At 46.9% G+C, this 23,328-nt stretch overlaps 1 protein-coding gene across 2 annotated transcripts in view; it reads left to right on the forward strand.

Moving 5' to 3' along the window:
• LOC139753756 (G-protein coupled receptor moody-like) overlaps positions 1-21,185 on the forward strand; it is a 35,960-nt gene extending 14,775 nt beyond the window's left edge. For both annotated transcript variants that reach the window (XM_071670577.1, XM_071670575.1), the window contains exons 2-9: positions 1,864-2,266; positions 7,166-7,424; positions 10,186-10,306; positions 12,765-12,920; positions 13,573-13,655; positions 16,644-16,770; positions 19,445-19,591; positions 20,585-21,185. In XM_071670577.1, coding sequence (XP_071526678.1) covers positions 2,164-2,266; positions 7,166-7,424; positions 10,186-10,306; positions 12,765-12,920; positions 13,573-13,655; positions 16,644-16,770; positions 19,445-19,591; positions 20,585-20,815 — 1,227 coding nt within the window. In that variant the 5' untranslated portion in view covers positions 1,864-2,163 and the 3' untranslated portion in view covers positions 20,816-21,185. The remainder of the gene's footprint in view (positions 1-1,863; positions 2,267-7,165; positions 7,425-10,185; positions 10,307-12,764; positions 12,921-13,572; positions 13,656-16,643; positions 16,771-19,444; positions 19,592-20,584) is intronic.
• Positions 21,186-23,328: the final 2,143 nt, after the last annotated feature.

The following is a 23,328-nucleotide window of genomic DNA, read 5'->3' on the forward strand; positions in this document are numbered from 1 at the left end:
GAAGATGCCACGCAGATGCGCATCCAGGATTGGTCAAGGGAAGAGGATGATGGCGAACCATGAACTCGTTAAGACAATTATAAAACGCTCAGAACAAGAGTTTTGTAGAGAACTTAATAGATTTTGAGTTGTGTAGATGTCATATTTGTCAGGTTTAATACTAAATACATCTGTTGTATAGAAGTATGTTTATACAGTACCAGGAACAGGAAAGTGATGGACTCCTTTGGAGTGAGAAATTCTTTGAGGGGAGACGGTTCTCCACTAGTGACATAACCTTCCCAGACGTGACTGTCCACTTATATAGCAGTGTAGCCCCGTGCAGGTGGAGGCCGGTGGTAGGTAGATATGCGTAGATTTAAATGTCTTTCCTTTCGAGGGATTAAAAAGGTTGAAACAGTCGCAGGAATATATTAATCATCATCATTATTGAGTGTTTATTCAATGCTATATACTTCAAGAAGGGGGACTGCTCTTACACTCCCTCCCACGAATATTGGTATAATGAACAGAAAAAGCGGCAGGTGGTGGGAGGGACCTTGACTACTGTGTGAACCCTTCTGGCAGGTGGTGGGAGGGGCCTGGACTACTGTGTGAACCCTTCTGGCAGGTGGTGGGAGGGGCCTGGACTACTGTGTGAACCCTTCTGTTGGTAACAGTAAATTCAAGCGGGACGCATAGATTCTTAGCGCCCCATATATAACATTATGGAGTAGGGGATAGAGGTTTGTTGAAGTCCGTCATAAATACATTTAAAACAAATTATGCAGACAGGAGATGACAGGAGAATTTATATGAAGAAAAGAAAAATGCTTTCATGAGGTTGAGAGATGGTCTTCGCACGAGAGAACCATGGCTGATGGGAACCATGACACAGATGCCAACAGACAGAAACCATCAGACAGATATTAACAACAGATAAATACTAACAGACAGAAACCAGCAGACAGTTATTAACAACAGATAAATACTAACAGACAGAAACCAGCAGATAGTTATTAACAACAGTTAAATACTAACAGACAAATGCCAGCAAACATTTGCTATCAGATAGAAACAAGAAAGATACCATCTGACAGATAACAAGATACAGATCCGTTAAACAGATATCAGTAGACACACACGAAACAAACAAGAATACCAAACACAAATGCCAACGGAAGGACCAGACGCTTTCATGAGAAGAGAGAACGTTGTGGGCAGGAAGTGGCCCAGTCCTGCTCTGTTGACACGTCTGCTGGTGCCTCGGCATAAGTACCCCCCCTCCTCCACACACACACACACACACACACACACACACACACACACATACTAACTCAGTAATTAATTTCTCTCTCTCTCTCTCTCTCTCTCTCTCTCTCTCTCTCTCTCTCTCTCTCTCTCTCTCTCTCTCTCTCTCTCTCTCTCTCTCTCTCTCTCTCTCTCTCTCTCTCTTCATAACAACCGTCTGTCTTTCGTCCAGAATGAGCCAGGTCGTGTGGTGCTGGGAGGAGGGTAGACCGGCTGTGGTTGAGACCAGGTTTGTTGTACTGATGTGGCGTGGATCCGAGCCAGGCTGGCCATGGTTTCTGCTAGTAATGAAGCAGTGAACCTCCAGACCTGGTGGTAACTACATCTACCGCTCCCACCACTATCACACGCTACCACACCTTCATACATGCGCTACCACACTGTTTAATACATTACCATGCATTACCACACGCTACCCCAACCATTACACAGCTTCAGGTCCTAACGGTGTTTAAACTAGTCAAGATACAAATATATTTACATAACTTAGATAACAAGTTCCTTGTTGTAAGTGCGAAATAACTTTTGAAATATATCAGATGAAATTAATGAATGAAAATATAAACCCAACAGACCAAGCGGTGTGCTGCCGGAAACTGAAGCCGTGCACGTAACTGACTCAACCAGATATCCGCCTCTTCAGACTTCACTAAGTGGAAACGTGACCCCTAGTGTGTCCCCAGTGGTGGTGGGGCAGACGCTCACTCTAGTGTGTCCCCAGTGGTGGGGGGGCAGACGCTCACCAAGTGGACACAGCAGCAGTCAGTGGTGGTGTGAGGTGGAGCCTCGTGCATCAGTCGTGTGTTGTGCGCACCAGGTCTGCCTACAGTGACACCAACGCGAGGCGCACACGACCCCGTCCTGGCCGCCACTATGGCCAGGGAGGCGGACCCGAGTGAGGCCAACATGGCACCGGGCTGGGCCATCGTCCTCACTGCAGTGGCTGCCATCATCATTTCCATTCTGGGATTTTTTGGTAAGTTTGAGGAAGGCCTTTTGTTAATGTTAGCTGAGACGACACGCCCTAGGGGTGGATGAACAGATGGGTTGACTGTAGACCGACTCCCACAGTCAGGATTCGAACCCATTTGTTCGACCTTGGGCGGCGTGTGGATGCTTCAGGGTCAGGAACGTTACGCACTACACCAAGGGAGTCTGTACACACACACACACACACACACACACACACACACACACACACACACACCCGACACCTGAGCCAGGAGTTTGGTCTCCACATTTTGTAGTTGATGTTGGATGATGTTTGCGTTGGTTTCTGTAACATTATACACCCCCGACCAGGCTGCTGCCAGTCATGCGTGTCATCATGACGTAACCAATTTTGGTCAACACCAGCTGGTGCATGGCATCATGGTCGGGACAAGCTAGCTGGTGCATGGCATCATGGTCGGGACAAGCTAGCTGATGCATGGCATCATGGTCGGGACAAGCTAGCTGGTGCATGGCATCATGGTCGGGACAAGCTAGCTGGTGCATGGCATCATGGTCAACAACAGCTGGTGCATGGCATCATGGTCGGGACAAGCTAGCTGGTGCATGGCATCATGGTCGGGACAAGCTAGCTGGTGCATGGCATCATGGTCAACACCAGCTGGTGCATGGCATCATGGTCGGGACAAGCTAGCTGGTGCATGGCATCATGGTCGGGACAAGCTAGCTGGTGCATGGCATCATGGTCGGGACAAGCTAGCTGGTGTATGGCATCATGGTCGGGACAAGCTAGCTGGTGCATGGCATCATGGTCGGGACAAGCTAGCTGGTGCATGGCATCATGGTCAACACCAGCTGGTGCATGGCATCATGGTCGGGACAAGCTAGCTGGTGCATGGCATCATGGTCGGGACAAGCTGGCTGGTGCATGGCATCATGGTCGGGACAAGCTAGCTGGTGCATGGCATCATGGTCGGGACAAGCTGGCTGGTGCATGGCATCATGGTCGGGACAAGCTGGCTGGTGCATGGCATCATGGTCGGGACAAGCTGGCTGGTGCATGGCATCATGGTCAACACCAGCTGGTGCATGTCATCACGATCAGGGCAACTGGCTGGTGCATGGCATCATGGTCGGGACCGGTGTGTGCGTCAGCTAGCACATTGTGACCCCTGCCTAGCAGCCATCAGGTAGCCTTAGAGGTGGCCAATTGTAGCAGGTCATGCATCAGTAGCAGGTCATGCATCAGTAGCAGGTCATGCATCAGTAGCAGGTCATGCATCAGTAGCAGGTCATGCATCAGCAGCAGGTCATGCATCAGTAGCAGGTCATGCATCAGCAGCAGGTCATGCATCAGTAGCAGGTCATGGATCAGTAGCAGGTCATGCATCAGTAGCAGGTCATGCATCAGTAGAGTATTAAAGTAAATGTGTAGCTGGTGAGAGATACTAGCATGCTTGGTGAAGGATGCATGCTACGTATATTGGTGACACCTGTCTGGCCAAGGTTGTAAAACATCCGTTCATGTCACCACACAAGCCGTCCTGATCATGTAAGGGACAACACAGGCCCGCAGGTCAGGCCCTCACCGCACAAAGTGAATTAAAGATAATGAAGTGCCGTCGTAAGGGAACAGTGGACAAGGTTCTGCAGAGGTCATATACTTGTCTTAAAAATGTGTCGTTCGTTGATAAAAGGAAAGACAGAAGATAAAGATTTCCGCAGGCGACCGGTGGAGGCAAAGATACAATTATCACAACCACAAGTTGTTGCTGGACTTTCATTTACAACCTAACCCTGATAATGTTATTCATTCACAGTGAACTTAATGAAACATCTGAGTCAGAAATCTGGCTTGGTAGATCATGTTCCGTACGCCTCACCAACGGATGAGATACAGTATCAGTATATACAGTTTCTTCCATAAGCTGCCGTTGGGCGTCAGGAACCGCTGATAGCATAGTCACAGTTAATGTCTGATGAACAACGTCACGTCACCCGCTACAGCTGCTGAAGTAGGAGAATCATCTCATTTCCTGTACAGTTAAAACTGATGGACAACATCCACTTCAGCACAATGTACGCTGATACTGGCTGACCGGAAGCAGTTGTTGACGAGATAGAAATATTAAGAAAATACAACAGACATCACAACACCGTCCGTCCGGTGCAGTGACGTCACCATGCTTACACGACCCCACATCCTTGTCATGGAACCACTGCCACTTGGAGGTCACACTCCACGCGGGAGGCAGTGTCGGGCGTGCTTCCGTGGGGCTAGAGTAATATATGATAAAACGATGCTTTTAGATTAATATAATGGATTAATGAGGTTGTTAAACTTTGAAAGCAAAGTATCAGATTGTTACATGAGTCCTACAGTGTGAGTCCTACTGTGAGAACAAGTCAAACTGATAATATATTCATGCAGTTCCTTACCGTAATGTGCAGGTCATCACTTCCATCTTCAGAATAAGATTTTTAAATTCACTTGTTACAGCTCAGTTAAAGAACGTTTTCATCTGGCACTCAACACTTGCAAGATGTGTTTAGCATGTAAAACGTACGCCCGTCAGTGCCACCTGTGGCTGGGCAGCAGAACTATATTCTTGACAGTACTACGTGTGCAGCAGAACTGTACGAAGCAGAACAAACTTTTTTTCTAAGTATGAGTTCACCAGTCGCGTGAGTCCCAAGGGCCCAACCTTGTGTTACACAGTTAACTCTTTCAACTTGCTGAACCCAAAGGGAAGTTGTTGACCTCACAGATAACCTGTTGACCTTACCGATCACACAGCTTGTTGACTCCACTGATTCTACAGATATATTGTTGACCCCACTGATCCCACAGATAACCTGTTGACCCTACTACTCCCGTGGCATCCTCCTCACCCCGTACAATCCTCTGATCCTCTGGAAGGCAGCGGGCAAGTCCTGATATATTTTATCTGAGAAGATTGCAAGGATTTAAGTATGAGTCAGTTAATACCGCAAGTTGTCTTGTCATGAAGTCATCTCCAAGACAGGCTGCCCAGGACAGGAGGTCTGCTCCCATATTGTAAGTTCTTGCCCGGATTTCATCCCTGCAGAAGGTTGACGACTGTGCTGGGCAGACTTACGGGAACCATCATCGTGGAAGCCACACATAAGATCACTTCATCATTCATGATTGGTTTGAGACGCTGGCGTTCCTGAGTGATGTGTCTGGTTGATTAAGATCAACTTGTATGACATAATTAAAGCAGCTTATATAGTTTATTTAGATTTCCTGAAAATTTTCAATTACGTTCTGCATCAAAGGTCATTAACAAAGGTTGTGTCACATGTTATAAATGGTTTTATGCTTGCAGGTTAGAAAATGGGTAAAGTGATCGTAAAGAGATCAGTGATTAACGATGTAGCCTGACAGTAATTACGTACCACAGGAATCAGTCCTGGAAACAATGCTCTTTGATGTATATCGTTGCATTAGGTAATGCACTATACTGCAAGATACCCAAGTTTCTACCAAGCTGGGAATTACGTTTTAACAGAAACTGAACGTCCACAACCACAAGCTAGTGTGGTCTACATTGTTACTGAAATGGAAAATACAAGCAACAGTGTGAACTCTGCTGAAGAACATAATGTAACTGGTTAAGGACTGATGTCTGGTAGTGTCCAGTTTATCAGAACCAAGTGAGCAGTTCTTACAAACAGCGAAGAAGACAAACAACATTGTGACCTTAATATTTGGCAAAGCAGTCACGTCTTAGTGGAAGAAAGTGAGCTGGATTCTTCACAGCAAAGGATTACCCCAGAGGGTTGATATTACATAAGATATTACAGTTATTTCAGTACATACATTACATCATTTCGTATGGTAAGTTTTACCGACTAGATGCAAAAAGTGGATACAAACTTAAAATTTCAGGTATCTTGTTTTTAACATTAAAGTGCTATGGCATTTGGTTGCCGGGTTTGTTTAGATATAACCTTGAAAAGCTTTATTTTTTCACATTCTTACACATAATATTCTAGTTTGTGTCCAGATCTTTGACCACAGACTTTACAATTCACATGATTAACATCTTCAGTTAGGCCAAAGTGCCAATAGTACCTATAGCCTAGCTTTAGTATGGCAGTTACAACATCATGTAATCTGCTGATCTTATTACTTTCTCCATATACATATTTTACTTTACACCCTTCACTGTGATGGAAGATGTTTCTACTCGTGCTTACCTGAACCCGTCTTCGTGCTTCAAAGAGGTTTGTTAGTTCCCTTGTAATTACAGTTTTGAGGTTTCTAATTGACAACCCAATGTTGTTTTCAGCATCATCTTTACTAAGTGCAAGTTTGATTAAAGCATCAGCTTTGTCATGTTCACGGAGGCTAATATGAGAGGGAATCTATAACAATTTTATTTGAATTTCTTGAGCAAGAATGTCTGAGTATTTGTTTCTGGCTTCAGAGACCAGCATGTTACATTTTGATCTCAGGGTGTTAAGGGCAAGTAGTGGAGATAAAGAATCAGAAATAATTAAACTGTCTGTGGCAGTGATTTCTACCTGCTCAAGAGCAATAAGTATGGCGAACAATTCAGTTTGTAGAGGAGATGCTCAGTTGTTTATTCTAACTTTTTCTCTAATCCATTACCATTGGGTTGGATCACAGTAGCAGCACTGCCTACCTTCCCAGTGGCAGAGTCGTGAGAGCCGTCAGTATAGATGCACTGGGCTGTGTTATTGTCAGTCTGGAGTTTCTGTATATGTTCCAGAGCACTGGTCTTGGCTAGGTATTGAAGGTGAGGGTTATAAGTAATTAGATTCTTGCATGGATAAGTAGGTGTAGACTCTGTGATCTTCCCATTCCAAGGCAACTTGCTGACCCCTGACCCCACATAACCTGCAGACCCCATTAACTACTGAGCTCTGACCCCAGGTAACCTGCTGACCATCATGGCGCTGCCTCACTCGTCCAGGTTGCGGAACGCGGCCACCTGGCTGGTGGTGAACCTGGCCGTGGCCGAGGGCGTCTTCTGCATCACCATCCTGCCCATCTCGGCCGCCCACCTCCTCACCCTCTACCTCACCGGCGGACGGTCGCTGCTCAACGACACTGGATGCAGCGTCTTCGTCTTCCTGCGTTACGTCAACATCCAGGCCGAACTACTTTCTATAGCGGCCATAGCCGTCAACAGGTGTGTCCGGTCGTTCCTCACTGTTACTGACTGTTACCAGGTACACACACACACACACACACATACACACGACCTCTTAACACTCATGGGGATATACTCCGTTTTCCGCGTCAGCGAGGTAGCGCCAGGAAACGGACGAAGAATGGTCCATCCACTCATATACACAAATATACACATAAACGTCCATACACGCACATATACATACACATACACAGACATATACATATATACACACGTACATATTCATACTTGCTTGCCTTCATCCATTTCTGTTGCTACCCCGTCCCACAGGAAACAGCATGGCTACCCCCTGCTTCAGCGAGGTAGCGCCAGAAAAACATACAGAAAAGGCCACATTTGTTCACACTCAGTCTCTAGCTGTCATGTATAATGCACCGAAACCACAGCTACCTTTCCACATCCAGACCCCACAGAACTTTCCATGGTTTACCCCAGACGCTTCACATGCCCTGGTTCAATCTACTGACAGCACGTCGACCCCGGTATACCACATCGTTCCAATTCACTCTATTCCTTGCACGCCTTTCACCCTCCTACATGTTCAGGCCCAGCTCACTCAAAATCTTATTCACTTCATCTTTCCACCTCCAATTTGGTCTCCCACTTCTTGTTCCCTCCACCTCTGACACGTACATCTTCTTTGTCAATGTTTCCTCTCTGTTCTTAACGCTACCTCGCAAACGCGGGAGACAGCGACAAAGCAAAATGAATAAGATATTAAATATATATATATATATATATATATATATATATATATATATATATATATATATATATATATATATATATTTAATTTGTTTATGGATGGGGTTGTTAGGGAGGTAAATGCAAGAGTTTTGGAAAGAGGGGCAAGTATGAAGTCTGTTGGGGATGAGAGAGCTTGGGAAGTGAGTCAGTTGTTGTTCGCTGATGATACAGCGCTGGTGGCTGATTCATGTGAGAAACTGCAGAAGCTGGTGACTGAGTTTGGAAAAGTGTGTGGAAGAAGAAAGTTAAGAGTAAATGTGAATAAGAGCAAGGTTATTAGGTACAGTAGGGTTGAGGGTCAAGTCAATTGGGAGGTGAGTTTGAATGGAGAAAAACTGGAGGAAGTGAAGTGTTTTAGATATCTGGGAGTGGATCTGGCAGCGGATGGAACCATGGAAGCGGAAGTGGATCATAGGGTGGGGGAGGGGGCGAAAATCCTGAGGGCCTTGAAAAATGTGTGGAAGTCGAGAACATTATCTCGGAAAGCAAAAATGGGTATGTTTGAAGGAATAGTGGTTCCAACAATGTTGTATGGTTGCGAGGCGTGGGCTATGGATAGAGTTGTGCGCAGGAGGATGGATGTGCTGGAAATGAGATGTTTGAGGACAATGTGTGGTGTGAGGTGGTTTGATCGAGTGAGTAACGTAAGGGTAAGAGAGATGTGTGGAAATAAAAAGAGCGTGGTTGAGAGAGCAGAAGAGGGTGTTTTGAAGTGGTTTGGGCACATGGAGAGGATGAGTGAGGGAAGATTGACCAAGAGGATATATGTGTCGGAGGTGGAGGGAACAAGGAGAAGAGGGAGACCAAATTGGAGGTGGAAAGATGGAGTGAAAAAGATTTTGTGTGATCGGGGCCTGAACATGCAGGAGGGTGAAAGGAGGGCAAGGAATAGAGTGAATTGGAGCGATGTGGTATACCGGGGTTGACGTGCTGTCAGTGGATTGAAGCAAGGCATGTGAAGCGTCTGGGGTAAACCATGGAAAGCTGTGTAGGTATGTATATTTGCGTGTGTGGACGTATGTATATACATGTGTATGGGGGGGGGTTGGGCCATTTCTTTCGTCTGTTTCCTTGCGCTACCTCGCAAACGCGGGAGACAGCGACAAAGTATAATAAAATAAAAAAATAATATATATATATATGACAAGAATCATTCACGTTTGTAAAACGTTCTTTAAGATAACAAATGAAGATATTCAAGAAAAAAAGAAAAGAAAAGCGAGAGAAGGAAGGGGAAGGGGAAGGGATGTTTACCTATGGAGGTGTCATGGCAGAGTTGATCACGGCTGGTGTGGAGGCGTCGGTCGTGTGGCTGGCCCACACCACGCACGGCATCACCCGCTCTTGTGTCTGTTGAGTCCTTGTTGTTAGACACATGTATACTTACTGGAGCTACTTCCTTCCTTCCCTCCTTCCTTCTTCTTGGTATTTTTTGGTCTTATTTGCATAATTAGAATCTTGTATCATCACAACTTGCCTCTTTGTTTTCTCTTGAGATCTTTCTGGTTATTTTTGTTAGTTATTTAAAGACATGTTTATTATCCTGTTGTCTCTTGCTCTTTCTTTATATCTTCCGTTTTCTCTCTCTCTCTCTCTCTCTCTCTCTCTCTCTCTCTCTCTCTCTCTCTCTCTCTCTCTCTCTCTGGTGTTTTCAAGTTATTCATGACCTTTGCCAGCAGTTCTCCTTATTCTTCCGTCCATTTCGACCTCCATACATCGTGTTCTTCCGTCTTCCTCCTCCTCCACCCACCATCCTCCACCTGGACTGCGTCAGGTTGTGGTCGTCACCACACCTGCTCACACGGCTTCCCCGTCTCCCCACCAGTTAACTTTCATTAAGAGTCAGGTGTGTTATGCAGGTGTTATCAATAAGCGACAGGTGTGTGTTAGCATGTGTAAGCAAGTGATGTACCGGCATTTGTGTGTTAAGTAGGTGGTGTGCCGGTAAGTGTGTTTCCAGCAGGTGTGTGATGCAGGTGTGTTGGTCCGACAGGTGTCTGCTGATCGCCGTGCCCAAGTGGTACCCGCGGCTCTTCTCTGGACCCAGGACGGCCGGGCTCATCGCTGGCATCTGGCTGGTGTCGGCCGGACTCATGCTCGTTCCCCTGCTCCAGGTAAACGCCTTCAGCAGTTTTTTCTTTTCTTTATACTTGTTCGCCGTGTCCCACGTGAGTGAGGTAGCGCCAGGAACAGACGGAGTGTCTTATTCGCTCACAAACATTATCTAGCTGTCATGTGTCATGCCCCGAAACCACAGCTTCCTATCCACATCCAGGCCCCACAGACCTTTCCATGGTTTGCCCTATTTTAGTCCACTAACACGTCATCCCCTGTATACCACATCGCTCCAATACACTCTTTCAGTTTACAACTTTCACTCTCTTGCATGTTCAAGCCCTAAGCACTCAAAATATTTTTCACTCCATCCTTCCATCCACAATTTGGTCCCCCGATTCTCCTTGTTCCCTCCACCTCTGACACATATATCTTCTTTGTCAATCTTTCCTCACTCATTCTTTCCTTATGTCCAAACCATTTCAGCACACCTTCCTCTGCTCTCTCAGCCACACTCTTTTACTACCACACATCTCTCTTATCCTTTTATTACTTACTCGATCAAACCACCTCACACCACTTATTGTTCTCAAACATTTCACTTCCAACACATCCACCCTTCTCCGTACAACACATATCTATAGCCCAGCATTTCAGCACACCCTATTCAGCTCTCTATACCAACAGCCGATACTATCCCAGTGTCGATACATCTTACTTGCTATTTCTTTTTCTCATTAAATCCATTTAGATTCTCTTTTTCTAATTTGTTAAATCATGCTCTCATTTTTCAGCATTTAGTCTGTTTTCTGATCCCGTAATCTTACTGGCAATCATGTCATCTGCGAAAACTTCTGATTACAGTTTCCTGTACATCTGTGTCAGTGTATGATGTCAGAATTAAAAGTGTATTGAGACTGCTACCGTTCCTTGCGGTCCTGCTCGAAGAACTTCTTCCTTTTCAGACAGGATAGAGAGGAGCTTACGTAATGTTACTGACGTCTAGTAAATTCTGTACTTCACAGAACAGGCGTCTTCCCTGTAAAACTGATGTTTACTTCACCCGTATGGTACTTTCAGACAATGACCTGTTGGCTAATGTTTGCTGAGCAGCAACACAGATTAACCAAGCGTATATGTTTTGAGAAATATCTGATTTCTGGAAAATAACTGACCTAATGTAAGGCATTAGGTATTAGCGTGTTTTGATGCGAAACATCTCAGCGTGCGATATAGCCGACCATCAGTATGCTCTTACTTCATGCTTGAATAGTATGCTCTTACTTCATGCTTGAATAGTATGCTCTTACTTCATGATTGAATAGTATGCTCTTACTTCATGCTTGAATAGTATGCTCTTACTTCATGCCTGAATAGAACTTAGATTGTAATGTTATGGCTGATGATGACGTCTACTCTCATTATCAGTGCCAAATGTACCTGTACATTACAGTATAAACAGTCATGATTTCTGCCTCGTTTTATGCGTCGTATTTACAACGCTTTATGGATGTAGTTGGAAGGATTCCTCAGAGTAAGTTTGTTCTAAAATATTTTCACTATATATCAGTTATATCTGCATAAATCATTCTATTATTCAGTTCTCATCTCAGAATTATAAGGTCAGGCAACGTGGAAGCAAAGAAGACTAGACTGTGGTAAACGTAACACATATAACAGCCCGCTACAACTGACCTCACCAACCAAACCCCAGCCATCCGCCGGCCAGCGAAAACCACAGCTCATCATTCACGATTCTTTTCCAGGTCGTTTAAAAGCCATCAGTAATGTTTTGCAGTATTTAATACCACCTTAGCCTCCCCCCTCCCCCAGTAACATTAAAAAAAAAAACAACTCCGTAGTGGTGGGCATGCGCACCTCAGCTGTAGTCATTCCGTAGGTTATATACTTGACACTGACCGTTAGGTCAATCCTAGTGCATGAATAAGTACAGTGAAGAGCATGAATAAGTACAGTGAAGAGCATGAATATACAGTGAAGAGCGTCAATAAGTCCAGTGAAAAGCGTGACTAAGAGAGTATGTGCCTAGGGTCTGGGCCAGATGGGGATCGTCAATATGGCCATATCTGTCTCCCGTACACAGATTCACAGCTAAATATTTACATTAGCTCAACATGTGTATCCTTTCCTGGTGTTGCCTCCTGCGCCATCTGTTGCTCCAGCCCTACACTACTGCTGTCTCGGCCTGCTTCACCACAACACCACCCCAACCTACACCCTAACCTATAGTTATTCCTTTCCTCGGCCCAAAGTGTCTAGTGCTTCTCCAGACCAGTGTATATTATTTTGATTGCCGCCTGATTTTTCAAGATATTTACTTTCACATCATGCGTATAACAGTATTGTGTAGTAGATAATTATTTTGATTTTGATGTTTATTGATATGTCTATTTTTTCACAGTTTTCTTCAGTATTTCCAATGATTATTTATTTTTTCATTATTTATTATACTTTGTCGCTGTCTCCCGCGTATAAATTTCCTGTCGTTGTGTTCAGGTCTACGGCAAGTTTGTGTACAACGAACGGACGGACGAGTGCGATTTCTCTGACCAGACGCAGTACGGCCAGACGCCCCGCAAGCTCTTCCTCTCGCTAGGCTTCCTCCTGCCATGTGTTGTCATCATCGTCTCCTACTCCTACATCTTCTACAAGGTCAGTACCTGCCTTGTGTTGTCGTCATTGTCTCCTACATCTTCTACAAGGTCAGTACCTGCCATGTGTTGTCATCATTGTCTCCTACATCTTCTACAAGGTCAGTACCAACCCACCCACGTTGTTCTACCAGTATCGTATTGCGCTCCTACACTTCTTGTTTGATTATACTATTTTACTCCCCCGCCACACACATTACCCTGTCGCCACACACATTACCCTGCCGCCATGCACATTACCCTTCCGCCACTTGTTCACTTCCGTTTATTTGGTTAATAATCGTAGCAGACAACATTACTCAGTTTGTTGTTGTGTACATACGGAACGTTTTCGTTATCGTCCATCTGTCTCTTGTGAAAGTTGTCATGATCGTACAGAGGACGTGTGTGGAGGATACCATCATATTATCGGTGTGTTCTCCGGGTACAAGTTTCAAGAATCTGTGTCCAAAGGATGTTCATTGCAGGTGTGGGGTTGTCAGAGAGGCAAGGTTTGAGACACAGACACGCATGGTTAAAGACACAGACATATAACAGTCACTTCTCCCACCCCGCGGGGAAGGGGTTTGATGGTGGGGATGGGGCAGGAGGGGGGAGGGGGGTGGGGTAGGGAAGACTAGTGCATATCAGTAATGACGTCACGTCTCCCACAGGCCCGTCAGAGCTCGGCCAAAGTCCGGGCCACCTCGAGCACGGGGCTGCTGAAGAAGGCCAGCACCAGCTCGGAGCCCAGCAGGTTGGTACAGTTTCAGTAATGAGCCACACAACCCCAGGACCTCTCGCTGGGTGTCATACCTTCGAGCCTGCTCCCCAACCAGGAGTGTCATACACCTTCGAGCCTGCTCCCCAACCAGGAGCAGAAGAATAATGGTTCCTCAGGAGCGAGGTCCTTGAGTAGACAACCCATTTTCAGATAACTGACGGTAACGCAACCTTACTGAAGGTGGTGACCTCATGCTCACGTGGTGATCAGTAGCAGGCGGAGTTCGGTAACACCAGACGCCACAGAAGCTGTAGCTAATGCTTCACATGCTTACCACTTACACTTCTGACTCGTTGAAATACATACATCACGTACACAGTGACAGCACTGAATACTCACACACGACCAGATTCCACGTGCAATGATGGGATCTGCGTGTGTTCAGAACAGTGGCACAGCCCGTGAACACAAGAACACAGTGGACAAACACAGGGCAAACAATGTGACCAGGTATACATGCATGACAAACAATATGACCAGGTATATATGCATGACAAACAATATGACCAGGTTTACATGCATGACAAACAATATGACCAGATATATATGCATGACAAACAATATGACCAGGTTTACATGCATGACAAACAATATGACCAGATATATATGCATGACAAACAATATGACCAGGTTTACATGCATGACAAACAATATGACCAGGTATACATGCATGACAATATGACCAGATCATGACAACAATATGACCAGATATATGTATGATAAACAATATGACCAGGTTTACATGCATGACAAACAATATGACCAGGTTTACATGCATGACAAACAATGTGACCAGGTATACATGCATGACAAACAATATGACCAGGTTTACATGCATGACAAACAATATGACCAGGTTTACATGTATGACAAACAATATGACCAGGTTTACATGAATGACAAACAATATGACCAGATATATATGTATGATAAACAATATGACCAGGTTTACATGCATGACAAACAATATGACCAGGTTTACATGCATGACAAACAATGTGACCAGGTATACATGCATGACAAACAATATGACCAGGTTTACATGCATGACAAACAATATGACCAGGTTTACATGTATGACAAACAATATGACCAGGTTTACATGAATGACAAACAATATGACCAGGTTTACATGCATGACAAACAATATGACCAGGTTTACATGAATGACAAACAATATGACCAGGTTTGCATGCATGACAAACTATGTAAGGTTGAGACATACCATAACCCCTCGGTAAACTCTACATCAACAAACGGTAAACAAGTTGAAATCGATAGGCCCATTTTCTGTCAACACAAACAGCAACATACATTCTTGTACAAACCCAAGATCTAACCAAGTTTACCTGCCACAAAGTAACAGTTTCCATGTGACATTACACATGGAAACTGTACATGTAAACACCACAAGCAGGAGAATACGGTAACATATAACATGTAAACACCACAAGCAGGAGAATACGGTAACATATAACATGTAAACACCACAAGCAGGAGAATACGGTAACATATAACATGTAAACACCACAAGCAGGAGAATACGGTAACATATAACATGTAAACACCACAAGCAGGAGAATACGGTAACGTATAACATGTAAACACCACAAGCAGGAGAATACGGTAACGTATAACATGTAAACACCACAAGCAGGAGAATACGGTAACATATAACATGTAAACACCACAAGCAAGAGAATACGGTAACGTATAACATGTAAACACCACAAGCAGGAGAATACGGTAACATATAACATGTAAACACCACAAGCAAGAGAATACGGTAACGTATAACATGTAAACACCACAAGCAGGAGAATATAATTACATATATCATAGATCATCAGCTCTTGTGTTGCCTTCTCTTCCCATCTAGTTATATGTACGAAACTTAATGTACAATACAAACAACAGCTGACCATTTCTTTCACAAAAAACAGCCGAAAAAACCTTGAAACTGATGGTTTTGTTTGTAATGACCCATGTATGTGTCCAGCTTCTGTTTGTGTGGGTAACTAGTGTGTGTGATTACTGTTTGTGTGTTACGGGAGAGAGTTTTACACTTGTGTTGCCCCATCTATTAATCTTAACCTTGTATATATGTACCATGTGTTTATTTTTGTGTATGTATATACATCAGGCTAAGACTGGTTTGTGATTACTATTTTTGTGTTACGGGGTAAGAGTTTTGTACTCGTGTTGCCCCGTCTCTTAACTTTGTATATCTGTAACATGTGTTTACTTCTATGTATGCACACACACACACACACACACACACACACACACACACACACACACACACACACACCAGACTAAGCCAAGTACTCATTCATAAACCAGCCCATAGGGGAGGAGGAACACCTGAGTTGGGTGTTGACTGACTGTCGCACCCAGGATTCGAACCCATACGGGTCGGACCTTGAGCTGGTCCGTGCTGAATCATGGTCAGTAACGCTAAACGCTACACCAGGGATACACATTAGCGAGGCTGTGTGCTGGAGTGGTTCCTCTGGTGTGTGTGTGTGTGTGTGTGTGTGTGTGTGTTGTGCTGGTGGCACCAGTGCTGCTGGTCCTCCCTCACTGTGGTGAAGTCTTGAGTCCACCTCTGGTGATCTGACGTACATGGTCCTGAGCCTTGTTGACCTGCATGGTCCTGACCTGTCTTGACCTGAACTACATATTTGTCATCATTGTTGACCAGACCTTCATCGTCTGACATGTGCTGACTTGACCTACATGGGGCTGACCTGACCTGTGTGGTCTTGACCCATATCGAGCAGACCTGCGTGATCTTAACCTTTGTTAGCCTGACGTGACTCACTGCAGTTAGCCTGACATGACCCACTGCCTTTAGCCTGACGTGACTCTGCAGTTAGCCTGACATGACCCACTGCAGTAAGCTGCCAGGACCTGACTTGTTGTGTCTACAGATGTGACGTGACCTTTATTGCCTTCCAGGACCGGTCGACCCGCGGAAGGTCTGAGGTCACGTGACATCCGCATCGCCAGGACGATCGGCGTCATCTTCGTGGCCTTCCTGGTCTGCTGCACACCCGTGTCTGTTGTCCACTACCTGGACGCGACGGTAGGTCTGCTGCACACACTTCACCTGCATGTTCTCCTGGTCAACAGTGCGTCATTATCAATATTGTGCCGCCGGAGTGGCTGTATACCATGATGTGACCCATGCTGTCTGTATACCATGATGTGACCCATGCTGTCTGTATACCATGATGTGACCCGTGTGTCCCGACCCACACACTCTCAGTATAGACTTCTACATCATCCTGCTTCACCAGGCTGACAGTCGCCATACATCGTCCACCTCCACACTTACGTGGTCAGGAGGACGATGCTGGAGTGGGGAGCTGGGGGAGGGGTCAGGAGGACGATGCTGGGGTGGGGAGCTGGGGGAGGGTCAGGAGGACGGTGCTGGGGTGGGGAGCTGGGGGAGGGGTCAGGAGGACGGTGCTGGGGTGGGGAGCTGGGGGAGGGGTTAGGAGGACGGTGCTGGGGTGGGGAGCTGGGGAGGGTCAGGAGGACGATGCTGGGGTGGGGAGCTGGGGGAGGGTCAGGAGGACGGTGCTGGGGTGGGGAGCTGGGGAGGGTCAGGAGGACGATGCTGGGGTGGGGAGCGGGGGGAGGGGTCAGGAGGACGGTGCTGGGGTGGGGAGCTGGGGGAGGGGTCAGGAGGACGGTGCTGGAGTGGGGAGCTGGGGGAGGGGTCAGGAGGACGGTGCTGGGGTGGGGAGCTGGGGGAGGGGTCAGGAGGACGGTGCTGGAGTGGGGAGCTGGGGGAGGGGTCAGGAGGACGGTGCTGGGGTGGGGAGCTGGGGGAGGGGTCAGGAGGACGGTGCTGGGGTGGGGAGCTGGGGGAGGGGTCAGGAGGACGGTGCTGGGGTGGGGAGCTGGGGGAGGGTCAGGAGGACGGTGCTGGGGTGGGGAGCTGGGGGAGGGGTCAGGAGGACGGTGCTGGGGTGGGGAGCTGGGGGAGGGGTCAGGAGGACGGTGCTGTGGTGGGGAGCTGGGGGAGGGTCAGGAGGACGGTGCTGGGGGAGGGGTCAGGAGGACGGTGCTGGGGTGGGGAGCTGGGGGAGGGGTCAGGAGGACGGTGCTGGGGGAGGGGTCAGGAGGACGGTGCTGGGGTGGGGAGCTGGGGGAGGGGTCAGGAGGACGGTGCTGGAGTGGGGAGCTGGGGGAGGGTCAAGAGGACGGTGCTGGGGGGGGGAGCTGGGGGAGGGGTCAGGAGGACGGTGCTGGGGTGGGGAGCTGGGGGAGGGGTCAGGAGGACGGTGCTGTGGTGGGGAGCTGGGGGAGGGTCAGGAGGACGGTGCTGGGGTGGGGAGCTGGGGGAGGGGTCAGGAGGACGGTGCTGGGGTGGGGAGCTGGGGGAGGGGTCAGGAGGACGGTGCTGGGGTGGGGAGCTGGGGGAGGGGTCAGGAGGACGGTGCTGGGGTGGGGAGCTGGGGGAGGGGTCAGGAGGATGGTGCTGGGGTGGGGAGCTGGAGGAGGGGTCAGGAGGACGGTGCTGGGGTGGGGAGCTGGGGGAGGGGTCAGGAGGATGGTGCTGGGGTGGGGAGCTGGGGAGGGTCAGGAGGACGGTGCTGGGGGAGGGGTCAGGAGGATGGTGCTGGGGTGGGGAGCTGGGGGAGGGGTCAGGAGGACGGTGCTGGAGTGGGGAGCTGGGGGAGGGTCAGGAGGACGGTGCTGGGGTGGGGAGCTGGGGGAGGGTCAGGAGGACGGTGCTGTGGTGGGGAGCTGGGGGAGGGTCAGGAGGACGGTGCTGGAGTGGGGAGCTGGGGGAGGGGTCAGGAGGACGGTGCTGGGGTGGGGAGCTGGGGGAGGGGTCAGGAGGACGGTGCTGGGGTGGGGAGCTGGGGGAGGGGTCAGGAGGACGGTGCTGGGGTGAGGAGCTGGGGGAGGGGTCAGGAGGACGGTGCTGGGGTGGGGAGCTGGGGGAGGGGTCAGGAGGACGGTGCTGGGGTGGGGAGCTGGGGGAGGGGTCAGGAGGACGGTGCTGGGGTGGGGAGCTGGGGGAGGGTCAGGAGGACGGTGCTGGGGTGGGGAGCTGGGGGAGGGTCAGGAGGACGGTGCTGTGGTGGGGAGCTGGGGGAGGGGTCAGGAGGACGGTGCTGGGGTGGGGAGCTGGGGGAGGGGTCAGGAGGACGGTGCTGGGGTGGGGAGCTGGGGGAGGGTCAGGAGGACGGTGCTGGGGTGGGGAGCTGGGGGAGGGTCAGGAGGACGGTGCTGGGGTGGGGAGCTGGGGGAGGGGTCAGGAGGACGGTGCTGGGGTGGGGAGCTGGTCACAGTCCTACCCACGTCTGACACATTACATATTTACTTGCTGACACAACAATACAAATTTTTTTTTGTTTTTTTTTCTATTACTATTATTTTAAGGGGGGGGGGGGGGAGAGGGTCTTACCCATTTAGAATTTGCTACATATTTTGTAAGAATCTTCCCCCAGCCCCACACGAGTGGCTACGCCCCTGTAGTGTGTCTTAACTGCTCGTAGTCTTTCGTAGTTTGTTAGTTCCACGTTAACATCAGTGGGTTTGGTCTTATTCTTTCATACATCATACATCAGCGTTGGTCAGCAAGTTAGCACCAGCGACTGAGGACTATATTCTGTGAAATGAATTTGTATTTATTTATGTTGTAACGTTGAATTTACAGCTAAACTAATGCATAGATTTAGATAGTTCAGTTATAAATACACAACTTGACAGGAAAATAAGACGCTCAACTTACTCTTCAGATCCACCGTCCGGTGCTGCTGCTGCTGCTGCACCCGCTCTACTGGGCTCAGTATTGCATCAACATCTTCATCTACGTCTTCATGAACAAACAGTATCGTGATGCCTACGTCAACTACATATCCCATTGGTGGCCGAGCTTCAAGGAGGTAAGTCAACCACTCTGTGCTGTAGGTATCTCGCCAGATTAGTGGACAGGATGCCACTTCGTCAGCCGATTAAGCCATTTTTGATACAGATTACAACGTGCTGGAGTGGGAAGCTAACGTTCTTCACATACTATGCTTCCCACTTGATGCAATGACCTTTTTCGCTTTTATTTATATATTCAGTTTTACACAAAATGAATGGTAAAAGATGAGTAGTAATTATGCAGGAGGGTGAGATGCGTGCTTGGAATAAAGTGAATTGGAACGACGTAATATACTAATGAGGGTCAACGTGCTGTTCATGGACTTAACCAGGTCATGTGAAGTGTCCTGGGTTATACATGGAAAGATCCATGGGCCTGGTTGTGGATGGGGAGCTATGGTATCGGTGCGATACACATGATAACTAGAGAATGGATGTGAGTGGATAGTTTTTTTTTTTTTCTTCGTGGTGCTACCTCACTAACGCGGGAAATGGCGATCAAGTGGGGTGGGGATGAGTATTTGGGTAACTCAAGTTAATTCCTGACCTCTCTCCTCCTGTCATGGATAAAGAAGTTGGATCATTGCTGGTGCGCAGGACATTTTCTTTATTCAATGTGATGATTGTTGAGTTCTTGTATTGTGAAGAGTAAACCTATACCAGCTTTAGCTTGGTAAAAAAAAAAAAAAAGAAATAAAACGTCTAGGATGCCAGTTGATTCTCTACCATCTCAGGTCTGTAATGCTGTCTGTTGTTTCATGGCTGTATGTCTCGTGCCGGGAGTTTGGTTCACAGCCAGATGGCTTACCTTCACACACACACACACACACACACACACACACAAGAAATATTGAATGGGTAGTTACCTAAATGAAGTTCATTACTGTCCTTGTGAATGTCCTGATCACCTAACTTAATTATTACATTTAGTAATGTCATATTACAGGTAAACAATTCTGAGGAAAAGTTTCGATGTGGCTCATGATGATATTTATGGTTGTGTTCGGCAGGTGTCGCGCAGGAAGTTCCAGTGGAAGGAGGAAGCGACTAGCGGGGAAAGCCGACGACAGTCCCGAGCTGCCACCCCGAACACTGTCGTCAAATTCAACGTTCGTAAGATGTCAAAGGTTTCTTTCTCCAAGAATACCTCAGAACCTCCTGCAACTCCTCTCCAGGGCCCCACAACCCCACAGCTACGGGGTAACACTGCAACCCCTGACATGGCCGACACTCGCCTGTAAGATCGCCATCACAACACACCCTTGTGGTCACCCGTGCAACCACAACACAGCTTTAGGGCCATCAGTGTGCTACAACACAGCCTTAGGAGCACCAGTGTTGCCACCACAACACAGCTTTAGGGCCACCAGTGGTGCCACAGCACAGCCTTAGGAGCACCAGTGTTGCCACCACACACACCCCTGAGGCAACCAGTTTTCCTCAAAGATCCCATTCAATTTCGTTTTCGCGTACACTGTGTCATTTACATCCATGTGGTGCTGATGATATTACTGCCACCACATTCGAGGGATCTGATTACTGGTGTTCCAACATATTTGGTCTCCACCACCTGCAGTGAGCCACTAAAATGTATTAAAGTTTGGACTTATATGTAGATTGTCTTGTCCCGCGTAAATGTACCAAGTGTGGAGCTCTAGGCCCCTCAGTGTCTGCCCATTGACGTTATCAACCTCAAGTTCTGTGAGAAATAACTCATGGGTCTTGAGTTTGCCAAGCAGCACAACGGAAACTAGGACCTGCATTATCATCACTAAGACCGCCGAGAACCCTGGCAATAACATTACAGCCGATGTTGCTGGACCTTCTAGATAACAGAGTAATTCTCCTCACTATGCTCTCCTTTAAGCCATCATCAGGTTGCTAGTGGTACAGACATACTGGAAAGGTGTTCTGGGCTGTGCACGGGGCCAGCCGCAGCCGAAAGGACTAAGGGACGGGTATAAAACAACGTAGACATGTTCCCTGGCCTGCTGACAACCTACGCCTCCACACTGCTTAACGTAGGATAACAAAGTCGTGCCAATGGTCTTCATAATCCCACTCATGTGCAACTACTAAAGACAGTATAACAATACGTTACAGATTGTGTGAGATTATTGTGTTATGAACGTGTTGATCCAGACTAGAAACCTGGCGTTACATGTCAGGTTCTTCACCCATGACTGCAGCAATGACATGTGTGACGGGGAATAAATAGTACTCGTGTTTCAGAATTCAGAGGGCGGCTTCATGACAAGTGATGAAACGTTTCACTTAGGTTGTGTAATGAACAAGTTGTGGCTGACACCTTTATTTTAGTGGTTCTATTCAAGCATTACTGCGTCAATACCAAGCACACCTAGTACGCAACGCCAGGCGTAAGTTTAGCAGGTCCCAGATCGCCTAGGAATCTTAAGGTAATACTTGTCAGAGATCAGCTGGCCACAGCTGGCCGAGATATCTGAAGTTCACAGCTGGTGTTGGGATCGTGTAGCTAACATTGGCAGGTCATATGCGAGTAATGAGCCAATAACTACAGACGGTGATTATGTTGGTTGCTAACGTACGTACGGAAGGGACTATGAACTACCACACTCACATTCATGGGTGCAGAAGTTAACTCAGCTTCACAAACTTTATTTTCTACCTGTGTAAGCCAGACTCACAAGCTATAATTTCTGCCTGTGTAACCTAGTATGTAAGCTAAACTCAGTAAATGTGGTCCATTACAGATATACACGAGAAGTGATATTGATGTTGTAAAAGACGGGTTTTCAGTTCCAAAGCTTCTCTATATTTTTCCTTTTATCTTTCTTCAACCTTTCTATACTTCAGTTAAAGCACCGCCTTAATTTGGGCTTTTATCCGTGACAACCTTCTTACGTATATTTATTATGGGCATGTTTGATTTTTATGGTTGTGAATTGTCCAAATTTGATTAATGAACCTTTGTCAACCAACACATATAGTATAGCTTTCAGTAAAAGCAGTTACCACAATCATTTTGGGCAAACGGTTCCTGCTCATCGACAGACAAAACATTTTTATGACGTCTTATGCTACTGAAACTTTGTGGAAAAATATGTAAGAAAAAAATCATTAGAATAGAGGACTCGTGGCGCTATCTAATGTGTGAAATATAGTATAGAGATGATGTCAGAGCTGCTCAACTCTTCCGTTGTACCGACATTACACATCTAACACAAGCACCAGTGGAAAGTTGAGATCCGAGGTAACACCCATATGGAAATTTTTTTGTAACTGTATTATGACGTAAGAAACATGATTATCTCAGTAAGGCAGTACAAAATACGATAGAATGTGACAAGATGCAATCAAGGTTTACTTAACGGTAAGTTATGGTTGACCGGTAGGTGTACCTAAGTAAGCTATGTTCCTCTCGTACCTGTGATTATCTTGATATTAGATTTATTTTCAATATGATAAACATGAAAATATGATTGATCGTGCACTGTTGATAGAAACAGTATTGATGAATTGTACTTGTGATACAGCAACTCTAGTGAGATTAACTGCATGGGGACAAATGTTTCCTCCCAGGAAGGTTACCACAGTGTTCTGAATAATGTTGTGGCCCAGTACTCCTATATGTTTTAAAGGACATTGGAACCATTAAATTATTTTAGTGAAACCCTACAAACATCTTAAAGCCTTTTTGGATGATGTGAAAACCTCATTCAGCACTCGTCAAGTTATTCTTTTGCTGATCGAAAATTTTACAGCATAGTACGAT

This window comes from Panulirus ornatus, chromosome 15 (assembly GCF_036320965.1).
Source record: "Panulirus ornatus isolate Po-2019 chromosome 15, ASM3632096v1, whole genome shotgun sequence".
Taxonomy (NCBI): domain Eukaryota; kingdom Metazoa; phylum Arthropoda; class Malacostraca; order Decapoda; family Palinuridae; genus Panulirus; species Panulirus ornatus.